The 8,659-nt window shown below is 36.9% G+C and overlaps 1 protein-coding gene across 8 annotated transcripts in view; it reads right to left on the bottom strand.

Moving 5' to 3' along the window:
* Positions 1-8,659, bottom strand: part of ARID1B (AT rich interactive domain 1B (SWI1-like)) — a 422,452-nt gene that overhangs the window by 29,630 nt on the left and 384,163 nt on the right. For 6 of the 8 annotated variants that reach the window (XM_010840865.1, XM_010840858.1, XM_010840859.1 and 3 more), the window contains 2 exons: positions 8,109-8,267; positions 2,082-2,291 (listed from right to left, as the gene is read on the bottom strand). In XM_010840865.1, coding sequence (XP_010839167.1) covers positions 2,082-2,291; positions 8,109-8,267 — 369 coding nt within the window. The remainder of the gene's footprint in view (positions 1-2,081; positions 2,292-8,108; positions 8,268-8,659) is intronic. The other 2 variants (XM_010840862.1, XM_010840866.1) reach the window with 1 other exon arrangement.

Genomic DNA, 8,659 nt, shown 5'->3' with positions numbered 1-8,659 from the left:
TGTTGAGCTTTAAGCCAACTTTTTCACTCTCCACTTTCACTTTCAAGAGGCTTTTTAGTTCCTCTTTACTTTCTGCCATAAGGGTGGTGTCATCTGCATATCTGAGGTTATTGATATTTCTCCAGGCAATCTTGATTCCAGCTTGTGTTTCTTCCAGTCCAGCGTTTCTCATGATGTACTCTGCATATAAGTTAAATAAACAGGGTGACAATATACAGCCTTGACGTACTCCTTTTCCTATTTGGAACCAGTTTGTTGTTCCATGTCCAGTTCTAACTGTTGCTTCTTGACCTGCATACAAATTTCTCAAGAGGCAGATCAGGTGGTCTGGTATTCCCATCTCTTTCAGAATTTTCCACAGTTTCTTGTGATCCACACAGTCAAAGGCTTTGGCATAGTCAATAAAGCAGAAATAGATGTTTTTCTGGAACTCTCTTGCTTTTTCCATGATCCAGCGGATGTTGGCAATTTGATCTCTGGTTCCTCTGCCTTTTCTAAAACCAGCTTGAACATCAGGAAGTTCACGGTTCACATATTGCTGAAGCCTGGCTTGGAGAATTTTGAGCATTACTTTACTAGCGCGTGAGATGAGTACAATTGTGTGGTAGTTTGAGCATTCTTTGGCATTGCCTTTCTTTGGGATTGGAATGAAAACTGACCTTTTTCAGTCCTGTGGCCACTGCTGAGTTATCCCAAATTTGCTGGCATATTGAGTGCAGCACTTTCACAGCATCATCTTTCAGGATTTGAAATAGCTCAACTGGGATTCTATCACCTCCACTAAGTTCATAGTGATGCTTTCTAAGGCCCACTTGACTTCATATTCCAGGATGTCTGGCTCTAGGTCAATGATCACACCATCGTGATTATCTGGGTTGTGAAGATTTTTGTACAGTTCTTCTGTGTATTCTTGCCATCTCTTCTTATTATCTTCTGCTTCTGTTAGGTCCATACCATTTCTGTCCTTTATCGAGCCCATCTTTGCATGAAATGTTCCTTTGGTATCTCTGATTTTCTTAGAGAGATCTCTAGTCTTTCCCATTCTGTTGTTTTCCTCTATTTCTTTGCATTGATTGCTGAAGAAGGCTTTCTTATCTCTTCTTGCTATTCTTTGGAACTCTGCATTTAGATGTTTATATCTTTCCTTTTCTCTTTTGCTTTTCGCTTCTCTTCTTTTCACAGCTATTTGTAAGGCCTCCCCAGACAGCCATTTTGCTTTTTTGCATTTCTTTTCCATGGGGATGGTCTTGATCCCTGTCTCCTGTACAATGTCACGAACCTCATTCCATAGTTTATCAGGTATTCTATCTATCAGATCTAGGCCCTTAAATCTATTTCTCACTTCCACTGTATAATCATAAGGGATTATGATTCAGGTATGACCTACCTGATTTAGGTCATACCTGAATGGTCTAGTGGTTTTCCCTACTTCGGGATATTGGACACACAAACCCGCCTCAGTGGTAAAAACAGGGCTGTGAAGAGGGAAACGAGAATGTGGCCCCTGGGGTACAGAATGAAGGGGCAAGTGCATGGGAGGCATCTGCACAACCCCAAAAGGAGTGCCTCTGGGCATTCTGCACCTGGGTGCCCCCAGCCGTGGGAAAGGACAGCACTGCCCCTCCTGTCACCCAGGTACAGCGGACATGGTCGTAGAAGGATGCCAGTTTTCTTGTTAACTTGCTCTGGATAGAGGGAAACAGCGAATTTGATTTCTATCTGATCTAGACATTTAGTCATTTGCAAAACATTTCTGTTTACCATGAAATTCTAACACAGATTCCACAGAATTCGAGAACTGTTAGGGACCTTGAAGCAAAAACCTAGCTCAAATGTCTCATTTTACAGTTGATGATTGAGTCCATATAAATGACCTACTGAGGTCACTCTGCGAATGGGTGGCAGATCGGGTTCCCTGACCCCAGTACAGCCCCCGCCCCCCACCTGCCACACGTGAACATGGATCCAGTAAAGTGACCTTCCTAGAGGCTCAGCTTTTTCTTTGTGAGAAAAAAAAAAAAACATTCACGTTTGCATATTCAAAGCTCATCCATAACATCTCCTCATTCAGCTGTTCTCACCTGTGCCAAACCTCCGATCTCTTTGACGCAGACATAGAGTCGGAAGAGGTCCAAGGGCTTCTTGCCCACTGCAGGCAGACTTGAGACCGGGGAGCCCCTCTCCTCCATGAAGGTGAGGTAGCGGTCCACCCACAGCTTCCTCTCTGGCTCATTCCCCAGCTCATACACCTTTGTGATCTTTTCCCCAGTGGTGGTGGATGAGCTGGACTTCTAGAGCCCAGGTCAGCATTTGGAGATGGGGCATAAGCGGGCCGAGGGAAATGGAAGAAGGTGAGAAAAAAAGTAATGAGCTACCAAATACAAGAAGAGAAGAAATTTTAAAACTACTGCTATCACACAACAATCAGGAATGAAGGCTACTAGTTCAGGCACAAAGTATACATTTTCTCAATTAAGAATTAACTTTGGCTTTAACTAAAGGGCCCAAACTCCCCCTTTTATATACTTGAAAAACAGAACAGAACAAAAATCTTTTTTACTTTATCAATATAAGCGTTGAATCCCAGAAGGCAAGACTCCAGTGACCCCTCATGTAATTTTTTCTTTTTTTTAAAAAAGGTGCAAGTTCATTGAATGGCCACAATGAGTTTAAAGTTTCAACTGTAATATTATAGAGCCCCCCTCCTCGTTACATAGACGCCTACATTTCCTTGTCAAACATGAATGACCAATGTATAGCTTTATTAAAACTAAATCATATGGAGGTAGAGCACATACGTGATGTGTGTTGAAAAATACAAAGTAGGTCACATGTCATCGGACCCAGCGGGGTGTGCGCTTTACATGTGAGAGCCTTCTAAATTAATGGCCAGTTACTAGCATTCTCTCAGAATGATCTGCTTTCCTGACTTAAGATTTCTTGAACTTTTCTGTCAAGGTAATTTTAATAGATTTCTTAAGCGACCATGTGTTCATCACAAACACATGCGCTATTTCATACTCCCAGCTTATTTATGAACGTTTACTTTTATGCGCCCATTTGGTTTATACTGATGTTCTAATTCTTGGTCTTTCATTTTTCTAATTTTATATTTGATACTAAAATGTCAGAAGTGGCTGTTTCTGCACACCTGAAGCTCACCCTCTGGATTATGTGATCTGGGAAGGTAATACTTTTTGTTCTAAACAGCCCAACTGTATATTCTCCCTTTCTTTTATGTCTCTGTATTTGTAACAATATTTGTATACTTGTAATATCTGAAACTGTGGGATTCTTGTGCAAAATCACTTGTAAATTCTCAATTAAATATTTCCTTGGAATAATAATGTATTTCATTTAGTCATGTTTATTTACTAGGTTATCATTTGCAATGTATAGTATTATGTTAGATGAAGTTTTTTTAACTCTTTTTCGTTATATTTAGCTCAACATAATTTTAAACATGTGACCTGAAATGGGGATGGTGAGTTAAATAACATAACTGTCATTAAGGTTTGATGCTACCTTGTTTAGCAAAGTGATTCCCAATAAAACTAGGGCCTGAGAAAGGATGCTTGAGAATGAAACTAATCAAGCTGATGGGTGGCAGAGGTCCTTCCAATTAACATGTAATTTCCCAAGCTATTTTTGCTAAAATTTTAAGCCTTCAGCTTTAGAATTATTGAAACATAAAATCTTTATATAAAACATATAAAAATGGGTGATACAGCTGATGTAAATAAAAACTGTAGAGTGGCAGGATTAAAAAAAAAAACTGTGACCTTTTACAATTTATATTGATGAAGCTAAACAGCAAGTCACCTAACAGTTACTTTAGATAGGAACTTAAAATGTATATACATATTCTTATATATGTCTTATAAATTCATGTATATACCAGAAATATAGAACACATTCCATATCCAAATAAGTTTGTACATTTTATCATATTCTTATATCCAAGGAGTCTCTGACTAGGGAAAGAAACTGTTCTAACACATCTTATACCACATTCTCATCCTGGGAACATTTCAGCAGCTTTGTCATCATTAATGAGGTAGTTATTAACAAGAGGTTTCTAAATCCTAGTGCTGAAAACCTTTTTGTCTTTATTGGGAGGCACACTGAAAAAATGGACCCAATCTTTTAAAAAAATAAAAATCTGAAATAAGAATCAGAGGAAAAAAGCACTATCACATAAAATCAATTAATATAACAACAAACCACCACCACCATGAACCTCCCCCTTTTATTTCATCTGTGAAAAATTGAGAGGTAAAAATTTGAGATTCAATTTAAGAATAAGAGATATAAAGTCAATCATTTCAATTTACAATTACTCTAAGTGCTCCACCAACATCCTGAATATAAGAACCAACTGCTATTTCTGGCCTGGTCCTCTCTAAACCCCAAATGTGGAAGGGCTCCAGGAGAACAGTTCATCATGACCCAAGCAATGAGACTATGGTGTTTGTTCCTATTTATGAAAGGACTGCATTCTCATAAACTGAAATGGGTCTAAAGGAATGATTCACTTAGTTTGACTATCCACAGTTTACCTTTTCTTAACATTCTTTGTTAAATGAACTTAAGTTTAACTTCTATATATCTCAATTTGTTCTCATAAAATGAGAAAACCTTAATGAAGATAATTGCTTATAATAGTTTTATTTTTCATAGTTTTTAGATCTTTAAAAATGCACTTTATGGTGCCGTAATGTAGGAAAAGGCATCTTTATGAAAAGAAAGTGGTCAAGCCTCAGTTATGTGTCAGGTCCTAGAAGAGGCCTCCTCTGAGGTCAGCTCCCTGGTCTGAATCATCACTAGTTTTATTTGTCCTTAGTGGCACCTGGCCTCACAGGGCATCAAGGTGTGTGTCCTGCGTGGGATTAGCTGTCTGCCTTCCACTCTTCTGACCAGACCTTACGTTCCACAGGGCAGGACCTGTGTTGACTTTGCATCACCGACAGTGACAGCACACTGAAGGTACTCAGTAGGTATTTATTCTATAAGTGAATACTCCTATGAATGAGAAAGGTCTGAGAAGTCTGGCACCATCCAAGTAAGAATTAACAGCTGATTAAAACAGTCTATAAATAGGCTTTCAGTGAGCAAGGTGCTAAGTGAACGTGGACACAGTCTAATAAGACTGAAAGCTGAGAAGGGATTGGCGGACAAGTAACATCTCCATTCCCAGTCTCCAGGTGACACCCTAGCCCATTCCCAAAGTTAGTATCTGTTAGTCCAAACAGAGAAAAATGATATTAAGAAAAACAAAAGCCCTAGGAAGTAAAGACTATACACTTTATCACTGATTAGGCTCAACATGCACTTTTTTTGTTCTCAGACATTAGTTTTGATGTGACCTTTGGATAAATGTCATTTACATTCTACTCATCAACAATGGGCAAAAGAAAAAAAAAAACTAGCCCTGCAGGAAGATAGTTAACTTTTCCAGGCCACTAGAACACCTCATTTTGCTTTGATACTGTAAAAATGGTATCTTACTGCATGAAACATTGTCTTGGAGGCAAGAAAAAGAAATGGAGATTGCTGAAAAATTACAGCAAGACATTATTATGATGCCACAAAAGTTTTCCTTGCATATAACTTAATTAAGTCTATAAGTAGACGTTTCCTCAAATCTTTGAGGCAGATTTACATTTCAGCAGTCTTTACCATATGCCTGGTAATATGTGTATATGCATGTGTATGTGCAAATGTTTATTTTTATTGTAGAATGTTTTGTAACAAAACTGTTGGTCCACAGCACACTGTCAAAGCATAGAACATCTTTGTTATTTAGTTCATTTCAGGTCTGTTATTAGACAAGCTTTATTAGGAACACTGTGAGGAGCAATTTTAAGTACAATTTAAAGTTGCATCTCAGAAAGAGAAGTTAAATACTCTTCAACATGTATCTGCAGTGATTTGACAGTAGAGATAATCTGAGGTCCTTCATAACAATCTCCTTTCGTTCCCTTCTTGAATGAGCATTTCATTTGAGTATGGAGTTGTTTACTCAATACAAAGCAATCTCTAACACCTTCACTACCTCAAATCACATCCTCCCTTGTTTTTTTTTTCTATGACTGGAGCCAGAAGTATGATCGTGAATTTTTAAGTAAAAAGTGGTTATTTACAGGGAGCGATAATGTATGTAGAACTATATAGAAAAAAGAGGACAGTAATATGTGATTTTTAAGTATGATTATGTTACAGTTAGAAAATTAAATCAATAATTCAGTTTATTTTTCTTTCTCATATTTAAGTAGAAGGAAGGGTTTTGATAATAGTTTCCTATGGATTTACTGGATACAGATAACGTGACAATAACTTAAAATATAATAAATATCTCAATCATTATTATCCAGAAATCAGCAAGATGGAAATTTTAAACATGTAGTATGGGTCTATTAGAAGTCTTTAAGAAAAATCTTTTTTTTCTCCACTCATGTTTTATTGGTCATCTCTTATTTTCTAACATCAGTTCCCTACCCTACTTGAAATCCCTTCCTCTCTCTCTGAATTTCTCCCCTCTTCCCATTAGCAGACTTAATGCTAAATTCCTGTCCATTTTATCTTAAGGTTTTAAAGATATTTTCAACCTCCGAAATTTTCCCCTCTGAGCCAATAAACAAATGTTTTTGAAAAGTTATACATAGGGTTCTATTTGTTGACTTGAGAATATTACTGATTCAAAAATGTTTTTTCTTTAATGAAAAGAAAAACCAGAACAGATTATGGGACAACCCCCTTCCCCATGTTGGCTGCCTTCTGAGACTCAAAGCAAATAACACAGATATCAGAATTAAGAAGCTGCACTCTCTCTTTCCATACTAGAAGCATTTTTTCATTTCATCTTGGTTGTTGAAAAAGCGAAACACATGTCTAGAGAAGAGGTAACAGTGAATATTGCCCTTTCTTCCTCTGAAAAGGAAAATGCTGGTTATAGTAGAGCTCCACATGAATTTTACAAACATTTACTGGAACTACCAAATCTTCAAACCTTCAGCTCTATCTGTTTAAACCAGTGAATGGATAATTAATAGCAGCCTCCTTGTGGGGTTTTGACTAGATTGCCAGATTCTGCAGTTAGAGTCTTCTTCCCTCCAACTTGCTTTTCCTGAGCTGTGCTCTTCAATACATTGTCTTACAAAAATTAGCGTATTAATTAAGCCTTCTTGGCAAGTAATTACATGTTCAGTTTTTTTTTTTTAAAGATCTTTTGATTCCCTATATGAATGTAAAATAAAGGTTACTACAGTGCCATTCTTCTTCTTCTTTAATGGCACAGAATTAATTTCTTTAGTAGGAAAATAAAAGCCTAGTTCTATAGACAGAAGAATATTAAGGCAAAAAAAAAAATTCCCTTATATACACATTCCCACTTTTTAAAAATATCATATAAAATCAACAATTTTAAGATTCTCAGCATGCTTGCACAGGATATAAATTTTCTATCTCATATGATTCTAATGTAGGCACATATTAATCTATGAGTAGCATTCCAAATATTCACATATGCTAACATTTCTACAAATCTTCTGTTATTTTCTGACAACTAGATTGAAACAAAGTAGGGCTATAACATGCTGAACTGTGCCCAGAGTGTAGTGTTTGTTTTCAAGATACAGGTAGTTGTGACATAAGATGTTTTAGACACAATAGCCCATAAAAGATTTAGTCCAAAGGCCAAACTTATCATTTATTCCATGGCTGCTATTAGTTACCACGTAAATGGACAGTTAACTCATTTTAAAGATCTTCCAGAAGCGCACAATGGGTTAGACATTTAAACAAAATCACTGTGTGAAGGAGTTTGGGCCCAGTAGCACAATCACATGCTTCTTACAGACGCTTCTTTATATCAGTGGTTTCATTATCAGCAATCAACTTATGTTATGATGCATACAAACTTTACTCATTTTGTTACTAGTATAATTACGAAGAAAATCCTTTCATGGATAAATTATGAAGAAAAAGTCTTATAAAACAAATTAATAAGCAAGCATTAAAGTAGAATTATTATCAAAAAAACCCCCAAAAACCAAAAAAAACAAAACAAAACAAAAAAGACAAAAAAACAAAAAACCAGAGCCACTTACAGGGCTTGATGGAGTCTTTGGCCAGCCTGGGCTGCTAATGCTATCACTTTCATCTCCATGAAATGAGGAGATGCTAGCAGAGCTGGGGGACATTGGGGAAGGGACTGGCAGGTTGCCGGGGGTTGGGGGCTGAGAAATACCCTGAGAGCTGTAGCTATCCTGTGGTAGAGGAATAAAAAAAAAAAAAATGACAAAGGTAGGGCAAACTTTATTTAAAATAACAAAAAGCACATCCAGTTTAACAGACTAATTTTTATATATAATATATATATATAAAGACATGTACAAACAAACACACAAAACCACACACATATAAAGGTATTAAAACAACATTCTTAATTAGTAAACTTGGTAAGTTTGCTGGATGCTGGATAAGACCACTAAGCCACCATGCTTATTCAAGCTTACATGGAATGCTAAGCATGGGTTACCCCTTATGAAAGAAAGAAAGGAAAAAAAAAAAAAAAGCCGTTCACCTTATTTATCAAATAAGGCAGGAAAGCAAAATATTAAGTATGCTGTTGTTGCTGAGGCGGCCAAAACAGGAAGCT

This window comes from Bison bison, unplaced genomic scaffold (genome assembly GCF_000754665.1).
Source record: "Bison bison bison isolate TAMUID 2011002044 unplaced genomic scaffold, Bison_UMD1.0 scf7180017864148, whole genome shotgun sequence".
Taxonomy (NCBI): Eukaryota; Metazoa; Chordata; class Mammalia; order Artiodactyla; family Bovidae; genus Bison; species Bison bison.
Note: the sequence above shows the minus strand (reverse complement) of the source record. Positions and strands in the feature narration are given on the sequence as shown.